The following is a 26,952-nucleotide window of genomic DNA, read 5'->3' as shown; positions in this document are numbered from 1 at the left end:
TCTGGTGGCCATCCTGAAGTTAACAAGCAATCTTGGGCGACAGGGCAGGGGTAGGGTGGGATTTCACTGGGCGACACGAACCAATCGCCCAGAAATAGATTTTTCCTTCGTCAAAATCCTTTTTATAATTTATAAATGCTTTTCAAGTTTATACATTGAAATAAACAAAAACATAAAATGTTTTAATCAAATCAGAATAATACATTACTTTAGTCATTGACAAAGCAAGTCCTATTCCAAGAATTCTGACTGGTTAGCCTAAAATATACAGTAATAAAGTCAGCCCAGTGTGTCCAGTGAGCTAATACAAAGCATAAAGACTTACTAATGCTGTATCACATTCTTTATAGAATGTTAAAACCAAGAACATACAATAATAATCAAATAAACCAGTTCCTAATTTTCATTAATGTTTATTAAGAAAAAAAATCACTTTTTACTTCTTTCTGGTATAAGTTTTAACACACTTCTTTCTAGTATAAGTTTTAACACACCTTTGAGACACCTTGATTCAAAATATCTCCTTTGCCATGCATGAGACATGAATGGCTTCTCCAATATGGGTTCTCACAAGGATTCTGAGAGTAGAGGAATATTAGAAACCGTTATGGCATTCAGTACATTTAATTATCCCCATAAATATTAATATAATTAAATAAAAATTTAAACATGCATTTATAATAATGCACTAAAAAGTTAGAAATAATTTTTTGAAACACCAGAATTTTCTTGCAATTAATCATGTCTACAAAAATAAAAGCGTGAGCCCAACCGAGGAAGGAAATGCTACAAGAAATAAAAAAACAGGTTTTGATATAGGAAAAACCTATTTTTGGTGGTTGCTGTTGAGCCCTCAATGATTACCCTTTCCATGGTCTATCCAGAGCTCCATGGTGACCAGACTAATGTCAAAGAATTCTCTTAACTGGTCTTGAGGCCGGGTATTTATAACTTGTGATAAAGTATAAATGGACTCTAGATAAAACAGCACTTTCTATTACCCTCAATGAAGGCTAATTCCCACTTTAAACTGAAAGAAGGACTGATTATGCAATATACACTGTCATATTGTTTAAATACAAACAAAATCCGACCAATCCACCATTCCTTTCTGTTGGTCAATACAGGATGATTTCCTTTACCCAAATCCCATTTCTTTTCACCAAGGAAGTGGGAGGGTTTTCAGGACTCGAAAGCGACCATCAAAAATTGTTTTTTTCTACGTCAAAACCTGTTTTTTTATAGAGAAGTGGCTGTCTCATCCGAAAGGAGCTTTACAAAGAAAGGGACAGGTGACAAAAAGCTCTTGAATTTTATTCCCAACAACCCAAAATTGGTCAAGGGTCAAGCCACTAGTTTCAAGGGCCCAATGTTTATTCCAAATTCCTTTAGGTTTGGTAGCAAAGAACAAGAAACTAAGACCAAACTCGCATTTTTTATGGTGAAGTTCTATGGTGACTTACCTAAGCATGCCAGGTATGGTTGCAGTATTGTCAAACCTTCCCCAGCAACAGTTAGCATACCCACCTGTTAGGAAGACCAGTGGTTTGCCGCTGTAGTGCTTATGGGTCAAGATTATCCATGCCACCTACTGATACACAGTGTAGTCGAATTTGTTTGTGCTCGTGGCAAGTGTTGCTAGAGTGAAGGAAAAGATGGACCTTTAGGGATGTCTGCTGTGACCTCTAGGTAAACCTCAAGTGCTTGAACTGGGCATTATGTTTTGTCTGCTAATTCTAGTTTTCTTAGAATAAGAGATTTCCTTCTTAAAGGAATCCTACTCTTGGCAAGGAATGACAGGCCAGAGGACAATAATAATTGAGAGTCACCTGTCTGCATGATGTATTGTCCCCGTCTAAGAGAGCCCAGTTTGTTAATACATACAAGCTCCTGATGCTAATGCAGTCAACAAGATCGCATATTGTAGCTTGTGAGTTGGGGTTGTATCAGGTCCACTGAGCTGAGGGGCTGATCTAAGTCTAAGGACCTTGTCCAGGGACCAAGTAATTGGAACCTTTCTAGAGCGGATCTTTGTAGGGTAAAGGACTGCAGAAGGGAAGTGACAACTTATATACTAGAGTCAAATCATGAAATCATAAAACAATGGTTCCCTTAATGCTGCCTTGTATTCCATGATTGATGGAACTGCAAGGCATTTGTCTTCAAAAGGGATAAAACTTTATTTAATTGTTTCCTTAGAATATTTGACTGGCTCTCAGTATGGATATAATGTAACTAAATATTCCATACACACCTGCATTCCTTGATACGTATATGAAGTCTGTAATTTCTGCACTGGGTACCTAGCAATGTTGGGTGAATAAGTTTCATAGTACAGCTAATATATAAGAAAATCCACCTGTGAAGGTCTTGTCCTTGAAAGAAAGACCCTTAACCCTTAAACGCCGAGCCGCTATTTACCAAAGTGTCTCTCGTACGCCAGCGGCGTTCGGGAGTTGGTGAGAAAGTGGAAAAATATTTTTTCAAAAAATCACAACACACTTACTTTTTAAGAGTAAGAGTTCATTTTTGGCTCCTGTTTTTTTGTCATTGCCTGAAGTTTAGTATGCAACCATCAGAAATGAAAAAATATCATGATCATAAATAAATATTCGAATATATGACAGCGCAAAAAAAATTTCATATATAATTGTAGACAAATCGCACTGTGAGTTAAAGCTAATGAGTTAATTTTTTTTTATTGTACACTAAATTCCAATGATTTTGGTATATGACAAATTGTAAAACGATCAAAGCAACACAGAGAAAATATTATCACAAAATGATGCATAAATTCGTAACGCGCAGACGCAAAAATTTTTTTTTTCAAAAATTCACCATAAATCGAAATATTGTGCTGTGGACTTCCCAATTGTTGCAAAATGAAGGGAATTGATGGAATATTACTAGACTGTAAGTATCATAACTTACATTTGCATTTTTCGACCATTTCGGTTGAGTTGAAGTTGACCAAAGGTTGAATTTTTTTCTATTTATTGTGATTTTTATGTAAATATTTCAAAACTGATAACCCTACAACTACGAGTTATATTTTGTTGTATTCTACATGAAATTGCACACTTTTTCATATATAAAACTTTATGTAACAGCTAATATAAAATGGCGCAAACATTACGACAAACTGACGAAAGAATTTCTGAGATTTCAGCAGAGTTATCGCGTAGACGTAAGGAAAGTTTTTTTCATAAATTCACCATAAATCTAAATATTGTGCTAGAGACTTCTAATTTGTTGCAAAATGAAGGTAAATGATTGAATATTACTAGAATGTAAGAGCTTTAGCTTACAATTGCGTTTTTCGACCATTTCAGTCGAGTCAAAGTTGACCAAAGGTTGAAATTTTGGCACTTATCATGATTTATATGTAAATATTTAAAAACTGATAAAAGCTAAAACCATTGGTTGTTTTTGGTTGTATTCTACATGAAATTGCACACATTTTTATATAAAAAACTTTATGTAACGGCTAATATAAAACGGTGCATACATTACGACAAACTGACGACAGAATTTCTGAGATTTTCGGCAGAGTTACTGCACGGACGTAAGGAAAAAGTGTTTTTCAAAAATTCACCATAAATCGAAATATTGTGCTAGACAATTCCAATTTGTTGCAAAATGAAGGTAAATGATTGAATATTACTGGAATGTAAGAATTTTAGCTTACAATTGCGTTTTTCGACCATTTCGGTCGAGTCAAAGTTGACCAAAGGTTGAAATTTTGGCACATTGTGATTTATTGAAAATATTTCAAAACTGATAAAAGCTACAACCATGGGTTACTTTTTGTTGTATTCAAAATGAAATTGCACACATTTTTATATATAAAACTTTGTGTAATGGCTAATATAAAACGGTGCAAACATTACAACAAACTGACAAAAGTATTTCTGAGATTTTCTGTAGAGCTACCGCACGGACGTAAGTAAAAAGTTTTTTTCATAAATTCACCATAAATCGAAATATTGTGCTTGAGACTTCCAATTTGTTGCAAAATGAAGGTAAATGATTAAATATTACTAGAATTTAAGAGGTTTAGCTTACAGTTGCGTTTTTCGACCATTTTAGTCGAGTGAATTGACCAAAGTTGAAATTTTGGCACTTGTCTTGATTTATATGAAAATATTTCAAATTATATGGAAATATTTCAAAACTGATAACAGCTACTACCATGGGTTGTTTTTTTGTTATATTCTTCATGAAATTGTGCACATTTTCATATAAAAAACTTTATGAAACCGCTAATATAAAACGGTGCAAACTTTTCGACAAACTGACGAAAGAATTTCTGAGATTTTCAGCAGAGTTACCACGAGCAGAAGTAAGGAAAGTGTTTTTCAAAAATTCACCATAAATCGAAATATTGTGCTAGAAACTTCTAATTTGTTGCAAAATGAAGGTAAATGATTGAATATTACTAGAATGTAAGAGGTTTAGCTTACAATTGCGTTTTTCGACCATTTCGTTTGAGTCAAAGTTAAATAAGGTTGAAATTTTGGCACTTATCGTGATTTATATGAAAACATTTGAAAACTGATAAAAGCTACAACCATGGGTTGTTTTTAGTTGTATTCTACATGAAATTACGCTCATTTTTATGTATAAAACTTTATTAACGGCTCATATAAAACAGGGCAAACATTACTACAAACTGACGAAAGAATTTCTGAGATTTTTGGCAGTTACCGCACGCTGGCGTAAGGAAAGTATTTTTCAAAAATTCACCATAAATCGAAATATTGTGCTAGAGTTGTTGCTAAACGAGGGTAAATTATTGAATATTACTAGAATATAAGTGTTTTAGCTTACAATTGCGTTTTTCGACCATTTCAGTCGAGTCAAAGTTGACCAAAGGTCGAAATTTTGGCATTTATCGTGATTTACATGAAAATATTTCTAAACTTATAAAAGCTACAACCATGGGTTGTTTTTGGTTGTATTCTACATTAAATTGCCAACATTTTCATATGTAAAACTTTGTGTAATGGCTAACATAAAAGGGTGCAAAAATTACGACAAACTGACAAAAGAATTTCTGAGATTTTCGTCCGAGTTACCTCACGGACGTAAGGAAAAATTTTTCATAAAAAATTCACCATAATTCGAAATATTGTGCTAGAGACTTCCAATTTGTTGTAAAATGAAGTTAAATGATTGAATATTACTAGAATATAAGATTTTTAGCTTATAATTGCGTTTTTCGACCATTTCGGTCGAGTCAAAGTTGACCAAAGGTTGAAATTTTGGCACATTGTGATTTATTGAAAATTTTTCAAAATTGATCAAAGCTACAAACATAGGTTGTTTTTGGTTCTATTCTACATGAAATTACGCACATTTTCATATATAAAACTTAATGTAACGGCTAATATAAAACGGTGCAAACATTACGACAAACTGATGAAAGAATTTCTGAGATTTTCAGCAGTTACCATGCGCGAACGTAAGGAAAAAGTGTTTTTCAAAAATTCACCATAAATCGAAATATTGTGCTAGACACTTCCAATTTGTTGCAAAAGGAAGGTAAATGATTGAATATTACTAGAATGTAAGAGTTTTAGTTTACAATTGCGTTTTTCGACCATTTTGATCGATTCAAAGTTCACCAAAGGTTGAAATATAGGCACTTATCGTAATTTATATGAAAATATTTCGAAACTGATAAAAGCTACAACCATGGGTTATTTTTAGTTGTATTCTACATGAAATTGCACACATTTTCATACATAAAACTTTGTGTAACGGCTAATATAAAACAGTGCAAACATTATGACAAACTAACGAAAGAATTTCAGAGATGTTCGGCAGAGTTACTGCACGGACTTAAGGAAATTTTTTTTTTCAAAAATTCACCATAAATCGAAATATTGTGCTAGAGACTTCCAATTTGTTACAAAATGAAGGTAAATGATTGAATATTACTAGAATGTTAGAGTTTTAGCTTATAATTGCGTTTTTCGACCATTTCGGTCGAGTCAAAATTGACCAAAGGTTGAAATTTTGGCACTTGTCTTGATTTATATGAAAATATTTCAAAAATGATAAAGGCTACAACCATGGGTTGCTTTTAGTTGTATTCAAAATGAAATTGCACACATTTTTATATATAAAACTTTGTGTAACGGCTAATATAAAATGGTGCAAACATTACAACAAACTGACAAAATAATTTCTGAGATTTTCGGTAGAGTTACTGCACGGACGTAAGGAAAAAGTTTTTTTTCCAAAAATTCACTATAAATCGAAATATTGTGCTAGTCTTCCAATTTGTTACAAAATGAAGGTAAATGATTGAATATTACTAGAATGTTAGAGTTTTAGCTTATAATTGCGTTTTTCGACCATTTCGGTCGAATCAAAATTGACCAAAGGTTGAAATTTTGGCACTTGTCTTGATTTATATGAAAATATTTCAAAACTGATAAAAGCTACAACCATGGGTTGCTTTTAGTTGTATTCAAAATGAAATTGCACACATTTTTATATATAAAACTTTGTGTGACGGCTAATATAAAATGGTGCAAACATTACAACAAACTGACAAAAGAATTTCTGATATTTTCTGTAGTTACCGCTCGGATATAAGGAAAATTTTTTTTTTCAAAAATTCACCATAAATCGAAATATTATGCTAGAGACTTCCAATTTGTTACAAAATGAAGGTAAATGATTGAATATTACTAGAATGTAAGAGATTTAGCTTACAATTGTGTTTTTCGACCATTTCAGTCCAGTCAAAGTTGACTGAAGGTTGAAATTTTGGCACTTATTGTGATTTATATGAAAATATTTCAAAACTGATAATAGCTACAACCATGGATTGTTTTTGGTTATATTCTACATAAAATTGTGGGCATTTTCATATATAAAACTTTATGTAATGGCTAATATAAAATGGTGCAATCATTTCGACAAACTGACGAAAGAATTTATGAGATTTTCGGCAGTTACCACGAGCAGAAGTAAGGAAAAAGTGTTTTTCAAAAATTCACCATAAATCGAAATATTGTGCTAGAGACTTCTAATTTGTTGCAAAATGAAGGTAAATGATTGAATATTACTAGAATGTAAGATGTTTAGCTTACAATTGCGTTTTTCGACCATTTCGGTTGAGTGAATGTTGACTGAAGGTTGAAATTTTGGCACTTATCGTGATTTATATGAAAATATTTTAAAACTGATAAAAGCTACAACCATGGGTTGTTTTTAGTTGTATTCCACATGAAATTACGCTCATTTTTATATAAAAAAAACTTTATGTAACGGCTAATATAAAACGATGCAAACATTACGACAAACTGACGAAAGAATTTCTGAGATTTTTGGCAGTTACCGCACGCGGGCGTAAGGAAAGTGTTTTTCAAAAATTCACCATAAATCGAAATATTGTGCTAGAGACTTCCAGATTGTTGCAAAATGAAGTTAAATGATTGAATATTACTAGAATATAAGATTTTTAGCTTACAATTGTGTTTTTCGACCATTTCGGTTGAGTGAATGCTGACTGAAGGTTGAAATTTTGGCACTTATCGTGATTTATATGAAAATATTTTAAAACTGATAAAAGCTATAACCATGGGTTGTTTTCAGTTTTATTCTACATGAAACTGCGCACATTTTCATATATAAAACTCTATGTAACAGCTAATATAAAAGTGCAAAAATTACAACAAAGTGACGAAAGAACTTCCGAGATGTGTCGCTGATGCTTTTTAGTGCGAAAAGAAAGAAATTCGAGCATGCGCGCCTGGGTAACGCTTGTAAACAAAAGAAGAGCTTGATCCATGAACTCCCAGCATCCCTCAAGGCATGTAATTTAAAGTTTTTGCAAACTAGACCTATGACTATTTTTCTGCAAATATTTAAAAAACTTTTTGTAGTCGGCGTATCTTACGTCAATTAAGCACCCGACAGACAATTTTAGTCAACATTTAAGGGTTAAACGACTTTCCCTCCTACTGACTGGGATACAACAGTGGACAGTTTGAAATTTATTTCTTTGTTCATTGTTACAGTAATAAAAATCAATGCCTGTTTGGCCAATTGGGGGGGGGGGGGGGGGGGGGGGGGGGGGGGGGTCTGGTACGCCTCCCCCGCAGGATATGGAGGGACCACTGTATCTCATCTGGGGAAGTAGCTTGCACATTTCTTGACTGAACTTCAACAAATGAACTGTAACTGCCTGTTACCACAGGGGCAGAATTCCTGGGTAAGTCACAATGCCCGTCACAAAATATAGTAATTTCAGTCAGAGTCAGAAGGATCCTATCTCTTTTGAGGGGAAAGATCTTCAGTATTGATAGCTGCAAAGGAGGATAAGATTCTTTCTAGAAGGTTTCATCCATGGCTACCTGATCCATCAGGGTAACGCAGTGTCATTTCAGTGACAATGGTCACCTCATATTCAATAGTAAGAATATTGCCATGTAAAAATTCCTCTACTTCCTATGTGGGGGTAACCTGGGAGGTAGTGGGACTGATGTTACTGGGTATTTGCCCAAACATAAATCTTGATCTGAGAAAAATGGGTTACATATCTGCTGCCGCAGTTTTGACATAAGTAAACTGGGTATTATTGTTTGCTGATGATAATAGAAAGTGCCCTCTAATTCTGAGTTCATTTTACTCTATCACGTTATAATGGTTATCATTACGGCACAATACCCAGCCACAAAACCAGTTAAGAGAATTCTTTGACATTAGTCTGGTCACCATGGAGCTTTGGATAGACCATGGAAAGGGCAGTACACGAAGACGATACAGCAACTACAATAACAAAAATAAATATATATATTTTTTAGCATTTCCTTCCATGTTTGGGGCCCATGCTTTCATTGTTGTAGATATGATTAATTGTTAGAAAATCGTGGTTTGTTTCAAAAAGGGATTTTGACGAAGGAAAAATCTATTTCTGGGGAGAGACCTGTGTCGCCCGGTGAAAAGGTCCTTCTTGTCACTTTTCTGATATAAATAATTTCCAATTATACCAGAGAAAGTTTAAGTAATGGTATGCAGATGTTACTACCCTAGCGCGAGCACCCCTAAGGGCGTCGTTTATAAGGTAAGGTCGTGTGAAATCCACTATTCACAGGTTGTCTTCCATTTAGATTATTCCTTCAACAATATACACATGTGGGGTGTGCCGTAACAGCGGCTTCCACCGCGTCTGACTGGATCACCCGGCCACCGCCCGACACCAGCGCCATCTGACATCCTTCTGTATTTGGATTTCAATAATAGCTTGGAAAGGAATGGGATGGGAATAAACAGGGTAGGATTTCACCGGGCGACACAGGTCTCTCCCCAGAAATAGATTTTTCCTTCGTCAAAATCCCTTTTCTGGGTCGACCTCTGTTCGCCGGTGAAAATTTACAAGAGAATGCCTTCCAAGCCTATGAATATCAATTCTAATACAAGGTACAATGAAAACATCTTTAATACTTATATAAAGGTTTACTAAATTAATACTGATATATAAGCTTAAGCACTAACTTAAAACTAGGTTATACAAAACTTAAAAGTAAATATTCATAAGTTATATTAGGAGTAAAGTTTTATATACACTTAATAATACAATATGTACCTATAAGAATGAACACATTTCAAGGCTGATCGATATTCTTTAAAGGAGATCAGGATATCTGGGTGGCTGTATTCGTTTTACCAAGGTGAGAGGCATCGTGGTGAGAGTGGCAGGTAGAAGGGAAAAAGAATCAAGAATGGGACGAAATGAAATTAAGAAAAATCTGGAGAGATTAGTCTTCCAGCTGCTATAGTAGAAAATTTTAGAGCTTGTATATTCTTAAGATAAAGGCGTTTAAAGACCATAGGAGATTTCCAACCCGTATACTTCTTAAGATCATCAAAATTCATGTTTTGGAAATAATTAATAAAGGTGGCTACTGCCCGAATATCATGAGCGTGTGGAAAAGATTCCGGGTTAGCCTGTTTTATGAAGTAGAGTATTTGCTGTCTAATACCTTGAATGGAGATAGTACCTCCGTGCTCTCTGATAAATAACGAACCAGAGGATCGAGAGGACGACCTAGCTAAAAAGGCCTTAAGAGTCACTACCGGACATAGAGAAGTATCCTGAGGTAGGGGGATAATCTTCCAAGGGGACCATCTGTTTTGAGGGTCTTCATTTTTAGCTAGGAAACTCCTATCTGGAGAGAGCAGTATTTCTCCTGACGGGAGGAAATCTAGGTTCTCAGGATTGCGGGAGAGCTGCTAATTCTGATATTCTGGCACCTGAAGCCATGGCTGTAAGGAACAAGGTTTTCCTGAGTAAGGAAATATAAGAGCAGGATTCATTATTGGTATCTGAAGCTAGTTTCAGAACATCATTTAAAAACCATGAAACCGTTTGTGGACGGACTGAAGGTCTAAGTTGTGCACAGGCTTTAGGGATAGACGAAAAATAGGAATCTGCTAAATTGATCTTGAAACCAACCTGAAAAATCTTTTTCAGGGCCGATTTAATTGTGGTAATAGTACTAGCGGCTAGGCCTCTTTCAAACAAAGTTCTAAAGAATGAAATGGCTAAATTTGGGGTCATCTGATGAATGTCTGAATTCTTTATAAAGTCCGCTAATTTCTTAACAGCCAAATCATATTGCCTAAGCGTTGAATCCCTTTTGTCAGATTCTATGAACAAGACATTATCTGGATCAATATTTGCATCTTTATGGGCTGCGAATTTCATGAAGTCCACAAAGTTAGGGTTTGAACTATTCTTGAGGAAGCTGACACAGTCTGTGTTTGAACTACTTGTGTCAACTTCGGATGTGGGATCCGTCTGGGATGGAGTTTCAGCTCTACTAGGAGCGGAAACCAATTGCTTTTGGGCCAGTTGGGTGTTACTAAGGCTACTGTACCCTTGAAGGAACGTAGTTTGTGTAATACCTTCATCAGAAGATTCACTGGAGGGAACAGATAAATCTTCTGCCAGTAGTTCCAGTCTATTGTTAATGCGTCCATGGCAAAGGCCTGAGGGTCCAGGTTGGGGGCTATGTAGCAAGGTAGTTTGTGATTGGTGCTTGTCGCAAACAGATCTACTTGGAGATCTGGGACTAGTCTGGATATTCACCGAAACTAATTCATGTCTAGGGACTATTCCGACTCTAAAGGTTTGGTCCTGGATAACGCGTCCGCTATAACATTTCTTACTCCTGCCAGATGTGTTGCTGACATGAACCAGTTTCTTTTTGCTGCCAAGGTAAAGATTGCTACTAGAACATGATTCAGTTTGGGTGATTTGGACCCCCCTCTGTTTATGCAGTGGACTACCACCGAGTTGTCTGAGACTATCTTTACATGACTTGTCTTGTGATGAGACAATTGTTTCAAGGTTAGAAACACTGCCATCGCCTCCAACACATTTATATGAAATTGTTTCATACTGAGAGACCAGGTCCCCTGAAACATTTGGTGTTGGGAGTAACCCCCCCAACCACTGAGTGACGCGTCTGTACGAATCGTCACTTGAGGAGGGGGAAATTGCATAGGAACTGATTTGGCCAGTTTCTTGGACTCTGTCCATGGAAGTAGTCTCTTTACTAATACAGAGGGAATTGTTGATACTTTGTCTCTTAAATGTATCTTTGCTCTCTTCCTCCAAACTCGATTGATGTCTTTGAGTTTGGCTTTCAGTATGACGTCTGTTACTGAGGCAAACTGGAGTAAGCCGAGAATTCTTTCTAAAGATCGTCTTGTTATCTTTTTGTTCCTGATGAACTGTTTTGTCACCGATGCTATCTCTTTGACCTTCTTGGATGGAAGAGATAGCTTGTGACCCTCTAGGTCCCAATGAATACCCAGCCATTCGAACTGACTTGCTGGTTGTAGCCAAGATTTCTTTAGATTCAACTGAAAGCCTAGACTTTGCAGAAACCGAATTACTTTGGTTGTTGCTTCGTGGCATTCTTGCACTGTATTCGCCCAAATGAGCCAATCGTCTAGGTAGGCTACTATCATTATTCCTTGGTTCCCGAGCTGTTGCAATACTGTCTCTCCTAGTTTCGTAAATATCCTGGGTGCAATGTTGAGGCCGAAGGGCATCACTTTGAATGCGTAGGATTTTCTGCCTACACGGAAGCCTAGGTAGGGAGAGAAATTTCTTGCTATCGGAACATGATAATAAGCGTCTGTAAGATCTATAGAGGTGGTGACGGCCCCACGGGGAAGTAAGGTCCGTACCTGAGAGACAGTCAGCATACGGAACTTGTCGCAAAGAATGTAAGAATTCAGTTTGGACAAGTCCAGAATCACTCTCTTTTTGGAAGAATTCTTCTTTGGAACAGAAAACAGACGTCCCTGAAATATCAGGCTTTTTACTCTCTTTATAGCATTTTTCTGCAGGAGATCTTTGGTGTATTCTTTCAGATCTGGTGTGGGTGTCTGAAAGAAGTTCACTGGCGGAGGTGGGGACACCTTTATCCACCTCCAACCCAGACCCTTGGATACAATACTGTGTGCCCAAGGACTGAAGGTCCATTGATCTCTGAACCGGTATAGTCTCCCTCCTACCCGGTCCTTCTCATTGATTGTGAGTTGGCTTATATCCTCTACCACCTCTTGCGCCTCTGGCTCTAGGACCGCCACGCTGGTGGAACTGTCCCCTAGCTCTGTTACCACCGGGTTGCCTAGTGTATCCTCGAAAGGCTCCGGTGGCTTTGTAAGCCGAATTGAACGCTGGAGAGGACATCCACGTTGCTGTGGTTGATGATTGTCCGCTTTGTGGTGCGGGAACAATCATAAACTGCTGTGGCGGAGGTGTTTTTGACGTTGATGGATTCGACGCCTGGGCCAGAGGGATAGGATGTTGCCGTTGCTGGCCACGGGAAGCTTTATAAGAAGCATAGTACCTTTGCTTCTTTTTAGGATTTTGGTGCTTCGATGTAGGGTCAAACTTTCGTTTGGAAGAAAGTCCCCATCGAACTCGAAGATTCTGATTTGCCCTAGCGGCCTCTTGAAGCACCTTATCTACTTCCTCCTGAGGAAAAAGGTTCTTCTCCCAGAAAGAAGCTTTAATTAGTCTGTTAGGCTCATGCCTAATAGACGCCTCCGCCAAAACAAATTTCCTGCAGCTCTTCCTGGCTGCAATAAACTCATGGAGGTCTAGCTGGTAAGTCTGTAGCAGACTCTTCGCTAGAACTTTGAAGATTTGTTCTTCCTTGTAGATTGAAGCCACCAACTCCAGTGATGTCACTGCGTTGATGGATCTAGCCAACCTTGATCTTGCTTCAAACTCCGTTTTGAGCAAGTTTTCCGGCAGTATAGGGAGTTTTTCCGAAAACAAGGAAGACGCACAGTCTGGATCTAGCTTTCCAACTGTGAAGGTTGATGGAGCTTCATGCCAGAATTGCCTAGTGGCTGGCATGAGGAGGGAGGTAGCATCCGTCTCCTTAAGGGTTGGCATTGGCAGATCGTCATTTTCTGCTTGGAGCGTTAGCTCCGTAATCTTGTCTATAAACGGAGAGAGGATGTCTTGGGGAGTCGTAAAAATAGTATACGACCCCTTGTGCGGCGTCAACTTAGTATTTGCACAACCCCAGTCGGTCAGTGTGCGAGCCCAGACAGCTTGGGCTTGTTCCTTCGGGAAAATAAGTTTCTTTAGGAACTTTGTCCATCCTGACCAAGGCATTCTCCGTTAATCGAACAAACCCATTGAAAGGAAACTGGATACCTTCTGGGTAAAACTCGAAGTCCGATAACGGCCAAGTACCCAGTCCTTCAAGGGTTAAAGTGCCGTCCAAATATGGAGCATGGAGGGCAAACCGCCAGGGATTGTTCTTGTCGAACGGCGGAAGTTTCGAGGCATCCGGAACTGCCGATGGAGATGCTTGAGTTCCGGAGTGGAGTAGTCCTGCGATCATATCTTTGATCGGTTTTAACTGCTCCGCCACTATATCAGACACCGACTGCGTGTCTGAAGTGGAGGCCGGAGTAAGAGAGTACATTCTCTCATCCAGCCTTTCATCCACTACCTCTCTGAATCTGGACAAAAGATTGTCCACAAAAAGGTCAGATTCTACATCAAGCCCCGTCTTTTTAGACTTCGTGGACTTACCCCTCTGTCCTTTAGAAGGAGGAGGAACCTTGGCAGACAGCGACGAATCAGACGAAGTCGATGGCCTAGAGGCCGGAGACAACGCTGATGTCGCCGACAGGGTTGATTTTACAGCCTTAGATGAAGGCTTTGATGCCTTTAAGGGCTTAATCTTGGGTCGGACTGACCTAGATCCTTCCCAAGGTGAAGGAATGGATTTGTAAAATCCTAAGAAAGAAGCAGAAGAAGAAGGAGGAGTAGGAGAGATAAAGGATCCTGCAGAAACCTCTACACCACTTACCTGCTCATCCATCGGTTCAAGATGGATGTCTAGAGCGGCTACTTCTCGCGTCAGATGCTGGTCCTCCAGGGGTGGGGCCATTGCGGTTCGAATGGCTTTTATAATGGGGGCAGCTATTCTTTTCTCCACCACCGCCGACGGAGACCCAGGGAACAAACGGGGAGCCAGGTCGCCATCCAACACATAAGGGCAACCTTGGGGAGCGTTACGGCCGAAACCGGAGACCCACTGCCGGAGACTTGCTTTGGCTGTTTTCAAACTCTCCTCGTCCGCCTGTAAGAGGGGATAGGATTATAAAACTCTTACTGACTAGAACTTAGAATAGGTTTTTATGTTCATATCAACATATGTAGAAAACATGTGTATGAACATCTGTTTCTAAATCTTACCTCATCATTTAACAAAATCGAAACCAACTCGAAACATAACGAGCATGACTCCGGGAACCAGACCATGTACGGGGTCTGGTTTTTTAGTGCGAAGGAAATGGCACAGTGGGCATGCGACCGGCAGACGTCATGGCCCACCGGATCGTTGAAGTTTGCCGGACAACCTTTGAAGGCGCAGCGGGCTTTCTGTAATATGACAATTTGTCCAAAATTACATTTTTCCCAACTATACAAACCAGAGGTCCTTTTACAATAGGAAGTTACTAGCGGCAGCTGGATAGGTCGTAAGCTTTCGAACAAGGGGTTCGGTAGTTAACTGCTTGTCCGACAGGCGCGAGCGCGCGACTGGGAGGTAAACAATCACTTTTGCTTTTGGCCCAAGCAAAAACTGCAGAGTGAGGGGTGGCATGAGGTGGGACTATGTGTAAAAGGACCTCAGGTTTGTATAGTTAGGAAAAGTGTAATTTTGGACAAATTGTCATTTGTTCCGACAAGGTATACAAACCTTCGGTCCTTTTACAATAGGAAGACTCACTTCTTGGTGGGAGGAATCTGAGTCTTTTGTGAACAGACTGGTGTTCGCCCAACCTTGGAATGCCTCCCTGGTCGTAAGAGCGAGGGAGGGATCCAAGCCTCTGTCCGATTGATCGGGGTGTGCACCGCAGGATCAATGGTCAGACCTCTGGACCAAGTACTAAGAGAGAGGCAAGCGTGTCTCTTCGTACCAGCAATGTAAGAACTTGTTCCTGTACAGGAACAATTATAAAGTCATGGGTTTGTCTCTTGTTGGCATCCACTTCCCCCCCTTGTAGGAGGAAGTGGTGGATATTCTGCTCCTATCCCTAGTGAAAGGGATAGGATGGGGCTCTGTCATATAGCTCACCTGCATCTCGTCCTCATCCAGCGTAGTGACGACCGTGACCCTCTGCCCACAGGTAGAGGAGGAGGAAAAGACGGGAAGAGAAGCCAGTCACTCACTCATTCTCACATCCATCCACACAGTCACACCAGGACTCGATGCTGTTCAGCCTGCGAGGGTCTGGGTTAGCTACACAACTTGTTGAGCAGCCACCACGGGTCCCAAGGAAAAGGTATCCAAGGACCTGTGGGCAATATCCCGAAGGTAGAAGGAGGTAAAGGTGGTCTGGTTAGACCAGACACCTGCCTTCAGGACCTGCGCCACGGAGAAGTTCTTACGAAACGCCAACGACAGGCCAATAATTCTGACTTCGTGAGCTCTCGGACGGGACGTACGGATGTCGTCACTACCACCAGCCTCATACGCCCTCCTGATGACCTCACGCAGCCAGAAAGAAAGAGTGTTCTTGGATACTTCTTTCTTGGTTACCCCGGTGCTAACGAAGAGGCGTTGACACTCAGGCCTGAGGTGCCGAGTTCTCTTCAGATAGCGCCGTAGCGCCCTCACAGGACAAAGCAGCATCTCATCCGCATCATTATCGGTGAAGTCCATTACGGAGGGAATCGTGAAAGACTCAAACCTGTCGTCAGGGACCGAAGGTTTCTGAGTCTTCACAACGAAGTTCGGGACGAAATCGAGCGTCACAGATCCCCAGCCCCTGGAGTGTCGTACATCGAAGGAAAGACCATGAAGTTCCCCTACTCTCTTCGCCAATGCCAGGGCCAGCAAGAAGAGGGTCTTGAGGGTCAGATCCCTGTCTGACGACTCTCGGAGTGGCTCGAAGGGACTTCGAGTCAAACTCCTAAGGACGAGAGTCACATCCCACGCAGGGGGCCTGAGTTCCCTGGGTGGGCAAGACCTTTCGAAGCCCCTCATGAGCAAAGAGATCTCGAACGAGTTCGAGATATCCAATCCCCTCAGTTTCAGGACTAGTGCCAGGGCGGCTCTATATCCTTTGACTGTGGGGACTGAGAGGAGCTTCTCTCGGTGAAGAAAAACGAGGAAATCCGCTACCTGCTGAAGAGTGGCTCTGAGAGGAGATATACCCCATCTACGACACCAACCACAGAAGACGGCCCACTTCCCCTGGTACACAGCTGCAGAGGACTGACGGACGTTTCCAGCCATCTCTGTTGTTGCGCTACGAGAAAAGCCTCTCGTTCGCAAGAGATGGTGGATAACAGCCAGCCGTGAAGACGAAGGGACTGGACTGTTTGGTGGTACCGCTCTACGTGTGGCTGGACAAGAAGGTTGTGCCAAGGGGGAATCTCTCTCGGTTCTCCTGCGAGAAGAGCCAGCAGGTCCGGATACCAAATGGCGCCACCAGGATCATCCTGAGATTCAGGGTGACCAGTGCTCGACTGATCACCTTCCGAATCAGGCTGAACGGGGGAAAGGCGTACGCAAAGAGGATGTCCCACGGATGTTGAAGAGCGTCCTCTGCAGCTGTCCATGGGTCCGGCAAGACTGAAAAGAAAACCTGAAGTTTTCTGTTGTGCCGGGTGGCGAACAGATCCACAACTGGTCGCCCCCACAGGTCAAAGAGCCATTCCACCACGTCCTGGTGTAGAGACCACTCGGTCCCTATCACCTGATCCCGACGGCTGAGCTTGTCTGCTACTACATTCCTCTTCCCTGGAATGTAGCGTGCTGACAGCTCTATTGAGTGAGCCTCGGCCCACTCGTGCACCTGCATTGTCAACTGGTACAACGGGAGAGACACTAGGCCCCCCTGTTTGTTGACGTAAGCCACCACCGTGGTGTTGTCGCACATCAACACCACTGAGTGTCCCATCAAGCGGTCCTGAAACTCTTGGAGCGCGAGAAACGCTGCCTTGAGTTCCAGTACATTGATGTGAAGGTGCTTGTCGCTCTCGTCCCACACTCCTGAAGTCAGCAACTCCTCCAGGTGTGCGCCCCACCCCTCGGTCGATGTGTCTGAGAACAGCTGCATCTCCGGGGGGGGAGTGTGTAGAGGCACTCCCTTTAAGAGGTTCCTGTCGTCCAGCCACCAGGCTAGGTCCTGCCTCACCTCCGGTGTCAGCGACACTGGAAAGCTCGGGGGATCCGTTGCCTGTGACTAACTCTCCTTTAGTCTCCACTGAAGAGACCGCAGGTGAAGACGCCCGTGAGGGACTAACTTCTCGAGTGACGACAGGTGTCCGATCACGACTTGCCATTGCTGAGCTACCTGTTCCTGCCGAGACAGGAACTGGTTGGCTGCCTCCCTGAATCTGCTGATCCGCGATTCTGCGGGGAAGACTCGCCCTGCTACCGTGTCAATCAGCATACCCAGGTATTTCATCCTCTGCTTGGGTTCGAGATCGGACTTCTCGAAGTTCACAACCATCCCCAGATCGCGACAGAACTCGAGTAGCCGATCCCTGTCCTGCAGCAACTGCGAGCGGGAGCTCGCCAGGACTAGCCAATCGTCGAGATGCCTCATCAGACGTATCCCGTGCGAATGGGCCCAAGCAGACACCAGAGTGAACACTCGCATGAACACCTGTGGGGCGGTTGAGAGACCGAAACAAAGTGCCCTGAATTGGTACACCGTCCCGTCGAAGATGAAGCGGAGGTACTTTCTGGAGGACTGATGAATGGGTATTTGGAAATACGCATCGTTCAGGTCCACTGAAAGCATGAAATCGTTCTCCCTGATGGAGTCAAGCACGGAACGTGCCGTCTCCATCTTGAACCGGGTCTGGCGAACGAACCGATTCAGGGGAGAAAGATCTATCACCGGGCCCCAGCCCCCTGTAGCCTTTTCCACCAGGAAAAGACGACTGTAGAAGCCCGGTGACTGATCCGTGACGATCTCTACAGCTCGTTTGCTCAGCATGGTCTGGATCTCCTGTCTTAATGCTACGTCCTTCGAAGAGCCTGGAACGTATGATTGCTGTTGGACCGGGTTGGAGGTGAGGGGTGGCCGAGATTCGAAGGGTAATAGATATCCCTCCCGAAGGACATCTACTATCCAGGTCTCGGCGCCGTAGCGCTGCCAAGTTGCCCAATGGCTGGCCAGGCACCCCCCCACTTCTGGCAGCAGGTGAGGGGGAACGCCGTCCCTAGCGTTTCCCCCCTTTCTTCGACTTCTTCCCTGACCCCCTCCTCACGAGAAGGAAGGCTGGGAGGAGGGCTGGTTATGGCCCCCCTTGGCAGAAGTCGAAGAAGACAGAGTCTTTCCACGGGGCTTCGACGAGGCTACTGTCTTAGCTGCCGTGGAAGCGCTAGCCGAGCTCTTTGGCTTGGCCGCAGTTCGAGGCTGCCCAGAAGCCTTCGAAACTGCCTGGTGTACCAGACGGTCACTGTCATCAGTGCGCCGTCTATCCACCGCAGCATCCACCATCTCTCCTGGGAAGAGAGCTGGGGAACTCCGTAAAGGTCCATTGCGAAGCCCTAATGCCGCCTCACGCCCAGCCGCCCTGGATACTCGTGTAAGGACAGCGTCCCTACGTCGGAGTACCAGGTTGGCCCACAGGTTTACCGTCTGGTGGGCTAGGAAGGAGATGGCTCTTCCCCCAGACTGGCAAAGTCTCCTGAAAACCGAGTCTTCTTCGGGAGATATTCCCCCGGAGTTGGCTGCGACCTTAGACACTGTGAGGGACCACAGGTCTATCCAGGAGACGGCATGGAAAGCTGCCATGGCAGTGGATTCCAGACCAAGTGCCTCTTGCTGCGAGAACCATAGGTTCTCTGACAGGAGCTGCTGCAGAGACACCCCCGGTGTTAGCCTGGCTAACTCCGGGTTTACCTGTTTGGGCGGCATCGGGTCTTCAGATGGCACGTAGAATCGCCGCTGTCGCAGTAGAGGAAGCGGAAGTAGCTTGCTCGACCTGCTGGACTTGAGAGAGCCGTCTTGCCCGGAGACAAGAGACTCAACCTGGTCCAGAACCGAGTCGGCAAGCTCTGATCGCGGCAACCCCACCGTCGGTTTGGGTTCCCTCTTCGGGCCCCAAAACGACTCGAGCCGGGACGTGGGCTCAGGAGGTGGGAGCGGCGACCCTTCCCCGAGGTCGTTGTGCTGACGAATCAGCGCAATGACCTCGGCAAAGTTCCTCTGGATCTCTGGAGTGACTGCATCCTGAGGAGTAGGACCGTCCAGTCCCTCGAACAGGAGCACCTCCCGAGACCCTCCCCCCTCGAGGGGGGGAACAGCGACAGACCCCTCTCGGTCTCCTCCAGCCACTTGCGCATACGTCCTGGTCGGTCCTAGAACCGTGCCTGGTACGTAGGGCGTCGTGGTGGGATCATGAGGGGCGCACCCCTCACGATCACTCCTCAATACCTCGCTCCTCCCGGTGTAGCCCGAGGAGGTTGAAGGTACGGGAGAGGCAGACCTGACGCTCCCTCCTCGCTCGCTGGCAGAACCAGCAGGCTTGGATGGCTGCAGGCGATCGTCAACCCGCAGTGGCGATCGAGCTGCAGGCCTGGTCGAACCGTCTCGCTGTGGAGAACGGCTGGACTGAGCACAGCGGCCCTGATCTCGAGTGTCAGAAGAGCTGATGCTGGTTGCCGTACCCGATCGCTCTCTGTGAGAGCGACGGTAAGGCGACCTGCAGGCTCCACTGTCACGGTGAGACCGGTGCTTGTCCTCACGGCACGTGGCACCGGCAAACGGGGGGACCTCTTCCCAGCCTCAGCCCGTGGCCGGTCGTGGACCGTCACGTCAGCCCGGGTAGCCAGCTGGTCGCCGCGAGAGCGAGAGCTGGTCTGGTGAGAGTCGCGTGAGCGGCTGTCACCATTCTTCCGCTCCGTGCCGTGAACCTGACGCTGAGCAGACTCAGAGGTCTGGTTCCTGGCTGCACGATCGCTGGTGGGAGACCGTACACTCGGTACCTCTCGCAAACAAGAGGCCGAGACGGAACCTGATGCAGTGGCAGAGCCTCTGGCACCAGGCGAGGAAGTGCCGGTGTTAGCCGACACCCCTCTGGTCCTCGTAGTCTTCTTCCTTGCGGAAGAAGAGACGGGCCCTGCTCCCAGAGCAGGAGGACCAGCGGAAGAACCCCCCGTCTCGCCGGAGCGAGATGGGCCCTTAGAAGCTCCCGAAGGAGACTTCTTAGGGGGGGAGGAGGCAACCTTCTTCTTTTTAGGCTGTGAAGCCTTAGAAGATGAAGGGGGAGAGGCGGCAGACGACGACGACGACGAAGAAGACGACGAAGACGACGACGACACCTTCCTCCTCTTCCTCCTCTTCTTTGTCAGCTTCCTCAGGACCGATGTCAAGTCAGCTATCCAGGGCGGAGCCGGGGCTGCTGTTGCCGAAGCAACAGGGCCCGGACGCACCTGTCCAGACAGACCGGCATCGGGAGCAGCGGCGCCACGAACAGGAACAACATCAGCAGGTGCAGGCATCACAGGAACAGCAGGAACAGAGACGGCAGGAACGGGAACAGGAACGGCAGCAGTGGTCGGCAACATCTCATCACTGGTCAGCGGCTGGGCAGGTACAGCAGGTACGGCAGGAGGTACAGAAGAGCCAGAAGGACGAACCAGCGACACCGACATCCTTGGCACCGGCGGGAGGTCCAGGGGCGAGCTCTTCTGGCACACGAAGTCTGGTTGAGGCAGCACGGCAAACCCAGGTGGTGGCATCACACTCCCCCGTGGCACAGCGATCCCCCTGCACCGATGAAGTTGGTGTTACAGACACCGCATGCGGGGAATAAACCAGATGAGGAGGAGCAGCATAGCCAGGGGTTGACAAGGTCGAGGTAGTGGTGGTCACCGTGGCATGTGTGACCGCAACAGAGCCAGCAAGATGGTAGAGCAGCCCCTGGACACTCGGCATGCCCTGCAAGCCCAACGATGCCCACACCTGTCCAAGGTCGTCCCTCACAGCAGCAGCACCTGGGGAAGCAAAGGTCGGGTGGTTAGCAGGAGCCTCTACCCGTCCGTGCGGTGTAGACGAACGGATAGAGGACCCAGAATACAACTCAACGTCAGGGTACCTAGTGCCCTCCTCCACACTCAAAAGATCGGGTGAGGAGAAGGACCTGGAACACCCGCCCCCTTATAAGATATTAAATATAGTAATAGCGTCTCTAACACATACTCTCTAAGCCGACGGAGTTTCCATCGGCGGAGCTCCGGCGAAGAAGCTCCATATAGTAATTCTTATCAAATTACCCAATCTTCCGCCCTGTCCCTATCTTCCTCGAGTCATAGCGGAGAAAGAAGGAGAGGGGCTAATGGTAGGAGGGACAAGGGTAGAAACGCAAATGGCGGCCCATTAAGGGCTGGCCATATATGTGATCAGAATTGGCCTATTCCGTGATAACGTATCAAGGACCAAGGAAAATACTAATACCAACTAATCGAAGTTGATAAAACGTCGGGGAAATTAATGCAAAACAGTTTCCCTGGACAACCTGGTCATAGAGTGGTAATAAATACCATGTTACCAATCTGGGCCATGAACAGAGGAACATAGGCTAACCTAAGTTCGAGAATGGTACCACGAACTGGCTCTAGTACGAGACATTTAACGAAAATACCTTGAATAAACAATACAATCGTGAGAGCATAAATAGTGTATATGAATAATGACCTTATAAAACGTAGCCCCGCTTATAAAAGTACTTGATAAGGCAATGAAAAGAGGGGGAGTATTCCAGCCTCTCCTCGAATCTGGAAAAGGGAATTCTTCCAAATTCCATGTAGCCTTCATACCTTAGACAGATTATGAAGTACTTGAATATGCATATAAAAGAGGGGGAAAAATTCCAGCCTCTTCCTGGTAATTAGAGATTATTTCAAACTCCAAGTAGGCTACCAAAAAACACCTGAAAAGAGGGGGAGGGATCCAGCCTCTTTCCAGCACTAGAATACTTATAATTCATGATTCATATATGAACAAAACACGCTCTCATAAAAAACGTTAAACTACCACTAAGCACATAATAAAAAAGGATAGTCATATTTTAAAAACTGGATAAGCGAGGAAGGGAGAACTATTAGGCTAGGCTGGAAAAGAAATATATTCCTTCTCAACGTCATACTATGGCAAATTAACATGGTTATGTGAAACCTCGTACTACCCAAAAGGGAGCTCTCTTCTTCGCTTAACCAAGACTATCTAAAATCCAAATGCGGGACTCGTAGCACCTAAGCATTGTTTACATCGCCAAATACGAACAGTATCGCGTTAAGTAATCTGAATCATAAAATGCTCAGTTATTAAAAACTACGAACTATATAATTCGAATATAGCAATAAAACGGGTATGTGAAGAGCAACCTTGAATCGTACCTAAATCGGTAGATCAAAACACAACATGCATTGTGTACGCTCGGAATGGCTGCACATGGTTGATACCACGCTCTAACAAAAACACGCTAATACGCGGGTTATACCAAATTTCATTAGCTGTTTTTATTGAAAACATAAATTGGGGTACTTAACATAGGTGTAGATGCAACCAGAGCCTCAGCCATCTTGAAAAATAATCCAAATTGGCGAAAATCACTACCACTAAAACAAAGCGTGCTACGATTCTATAAGTCCAAAAGAAGGATGTCAGATGGCGCTGGTGTCGGGCGGTGGCGGGGTGATCCAGTCGGACGCGGTGGAAGCCGCTGTTACGGCACTCCCCACATATGTATATTGATGAAGGAATAATCTAAATGGAAGACGACCTGTGAATAGTGGCTTTCACACTAACCTCTGCATACCATTACTTAAACTTTCTCTGGTATAATTGGAAATTATTTATATCAGAAAAGTGACAAGAAGGACCTTTTCACCAGCGAACACAGGTCGACCCAGAAAACTTATTTTTTCATACAAATCCTGAGATACTGGTAGAGGTCACTGTAGGGTCACTAGAGGTCACTGTAGGGTTACTAGCAGTCACTGGTGACCTGCTCATATTTAAGGTTGTACAACCAAGCCCCTGAATTCGTGGATTTTTCTTTGGACTATATCTACTCATTATTTGCTGGAAATTCGCCTATTCACGTATTTTTCACTGAAAAATATTCACTAGATACTGTATTTCCACATCAATTTCAAGACTAAATGCACTTTTTGCGATAAACATATTAAAATAATAAGGTAGAGGCATTTTTAGAAGGTTTTTCTTGCGTTTGAACTGACAACATAGGCAGGGGTCTAGTACACATCTGCAAATACTGGGGATCCACTGTATTGTTACCAGGATTGAGTAACCATGCAAAATTTCAAGTCCACTGGATGAATCGCACAAGTTGAAAACTGAGTTAAATGATTTGAGGCCATACAGATGTAGAGGTTGAGTTAAATAAATGCACATAATAATGACAACTTGGACAGAGATCAAGTATACAGTTTCTGCCTTGTGTGAATTCTTTTGAAATTACTTTGATGAGAAAAACCTGTTTGATATACAAAGTGAAAGGTTCTCATGTATGCGTTCTCATGTGAGTTTTGAGATTACCAAATTGAGAAAAAGTTCTTTGACATATAGAACAATTATATGGTTTTTCTCCTGTATGAGTTCTCATGTGGTTTTTGAGATTAGTTGATTGAGAAAAACTTCTTCGACATATAGAACAATTATATGGTTTTTCTCCTGTATGAGTTCTCATGTGTGTTTTGAGAACATTTGATTGAGAAAAACTTCTTTTACATATAGAACAATTATATGGTTTTTCTCCTGTATGAGTTCTCATGTGTGTTTTGAGATCACATGATTGAGAAAAACTTCTTTGACATATAGAACAATTATATGGTTTTTCTCCTGTATGAGTTCTCATGTGTGTTTTGAGATCACATGATTGAGAAAAACTTCTTTGACATATAGAACAATTATATGGTTTTTCACCTGTATGAGTTCTCATGTGTTTTTTGAGATTAGTTGAGTGAGAAAAACTTCTTTGACATATAGAACAAGTATGTGGTTTCTCTCTATGGGTTCTCATGTGGGATTTCTCTCTAATTGAAAAGGCATCTCTCCTGCCAAAATGTCTACTTTCTTCCGCAATACAGATCTTTACGCTTTCATCATCACAGCTTGGAGAGATGCCCTCCTCATACTTAACAGATTGGGATGAACAGTTCACATCAAATTCACCATGGTCAAAAAATTCTGGTTCTGCCTTGACTTCTAAGAAGGGGTCTGCAAATGAAGAGCCTTCACCTGTGTTTTCAATAAGGCCCTCCTCCAAATTCTTTTCCTCTTTGATTAACAACAACGATGACGATTTTTCAGCTTCCATTTTCAGGATGTTCTATGTACAATACTCAGTCCTTGTTAAAAGCTGATTAAATTTTCCTGCTGTAATACTCTGAAATAAAATTAAAAAACATCAGAAAAAAGGGATTTTGACGTAAGGAAAAATCTATTTCTGGGCGATTGGCTCGTGTCGCCAGCGAAATATCCTTTAATCTATTATTTCTAGGGTAAATGTACTAACACATACCAGAGAATAAATAAAATAAAGAAAAAGGTCAGTATAACTGACTCGCTCACCCTCCAAGAGGGTGTCGGTATGAACACTATGGCGAGTGAGACCACTACCACGAGCCAAATGCCAATAGAAATCTCCCACTACAAAACCCTCCATGAGGGGAGCCGACCCACAGAGTGAGCAGCACGTACTACTACTACTCCATCCCATGCTGCCGACTGCTGCGCCTCTGGTGGCCATCCTGAAGTTAGCAGACAATCTTGGGCGAAGGGATGGGTAGGGCGGGATTTCGCTGGCGACACGAGCCAATCGCCCAGAAATAGATTTTTCCTTACGTCAAAATCCCTTTTCTGGGCTCAGCTCGTGTCGCTGCGCGAAATCGTACCAGAGAAATAGCACAAGATTGTAAACAAAATTAATAAAATAAATCAGAATAGGTCTCAAATAAAAGATAAAATAAAATAAAAAGAATATAATTGCTAAAAAGATACATATACACAGTGATACAAAAATAGAAATATGCTTAAATTACACTTAATTCTAATCATGTTTCTTAACATAAGGTAATTTACATATATACAGAGGTAAAATGGCTTACATGTATCAAAATGGTATCTGTGTAAAGGTATGTATCAAAAACACTAGAGCAATTAATATAAACAAATGAACAAACAACTCAACAATAATAATATATAAAGGAATGTATATGACTTAATATACAAAACCCGTAACCATCATAATTAAGATGTATCCCCTAGCATAAAAATAAGGGGATAACATCCATGAGATCAATATCTGTAATCATCTGTGAGTGTCCCTAGCAAAAAAATAAGGGACACCCACTACATCATCATAAAAGCAGCTAAGACACAAAGTGAATCTAAATGAACAAGGCAGGAATAGACGAACTGTTGGGTGAGGCAGGTAGAAAGGAGGACTGGATCTTCTACTACAGATTAGCTAGAGTCAGGGGAAACTATGTTACCCGCTGCTACTGCTGAAAATTTCAGAGCTTCCAAGGACTTAAGGTAATGACGTTTGAACACTGTCGGCGATTTCCATCCGGTATACTTTTTCAACTCATCGAAGTTCATATGTTGGAAATAATTAATTGAGGTGGCTACTGCCCTGACATCATGTGCTTTCGGGAAAGAGTCAGGATTGGCTTGCTTAATAAAGTACAGGATTTGTTGCCTGATGCCTTTAATGGATAAAGTTCCACCTTTTTCCCTCTTAAAGAGGGGACCCGATGAGGATGAGGAGGTCCTGGACAGAAAGGCTCGTAAGGCTGAAACTGGGCAAAGAGATACATCTTGTGGAAGGGGTAGTACCTTCCAAGGTTCCCACCTCATCAAAGGATCTTCATTCTTTGCTATAAAGCTACGTTCCGGAGAAAGTAGGACTTCCCCTGTGGGAAGGAATTGAATATGATCCGGATCTCTGGATAAAGCCGACAGTTCTGAAATTCTTGCTCCTGAAGCCAAGCTTAATAAAAATAGAGTTTTTCTTAAGAGCATTATAAACGAGCATGTGTCATTATCGGTTTCTGAAGCCAGTTTTAGAACATCGTTTAAGAACCATGAAACTGACGTAGGCCTTACAGAAGGTCTAAGTCTAGCACATGCCTTAGGAATAGACGAGAAGTAGGAATCCGTCAAGTCTATGTTGAACCCAAATTGAAATATCTTTTTCAAGGCTGACTTGTTTGTCGTAATCGTGCTAGCTGCTAAACCTTTTTCGAATAGGGATCTGAAAAAGGATATAGCTGAATTAATTGTCATGATTCTAATATCTGATTCTCTCAGGAAGATTGCTAACTTTTTGACAGCAGCATCATACTGTCTCAAAGTTGAATCCCTTTTATCGGATTCCAAGAAGAGAAT

At 42.9% G+C, this 26,952-nt stretch overlaps 2 protein-coding genes across 2 annotated transcripts in view; one reads left to right on the top strand and one right to left on the bottom strand.

Moving 5' to 3' along the window:
* The window catches only part of LOC135214505 (zinc finger protein 239-like), a 427,341-nt gene that overhangs the window by 125,690 nt on the left and 274,699 nt on the right, over window positions 1–26,952 (top strand). The gene's annotated exons all lie outside the window — the stretch shown is intronic.
* On the bottom strand, window positions 23,375–24,970 carry LOC135214504 (zinc finger protein 239-like). Its single transcript, XM_064248870.1, has one exon. The coding sequence runs from the start codon at window positions 24,875–24,877 to the stop codon at window positions 24,062–24,064; it is 816 nt and encodes a 271-aa protein (XP_064104940.1). The 5' UTR covers window positions 24,878–24,970; the 3' UTR covers window positions 23,375–24,061.

This window comes from Macrobrachium nipponense, chromosome 45 (assembly GCF_015104395.2).
Source record: "Macrobrachium nipponense isolate FS-2020 chromosome 45, ASM1510439v2, whole genome shotgun sequence".
Classification (NCBI taxonomy): domain Eukaryota; kingdom Metazoa; phylum Arthropoda; class Malacostraca; order Decapoda; family Palaemonidae; genus Macrobrachium; species Macrobrachium nipponense.
The sequence above is the reverse complement of the archived record's forward strand: the minus strand, read 5'-3'. Positions and strand labels throughout refer to the sequence as shown.

What these genes read in the sequence shown, in the direction of transcription:
- LOC135214504 (XM_064248870.1), bottom strand. Translation starts at nt 24,877, where the DNA reads ATGGAAGCTGAAAAATCGTCATCGTTGTTGTTAATCAAAGAGGAAAAG.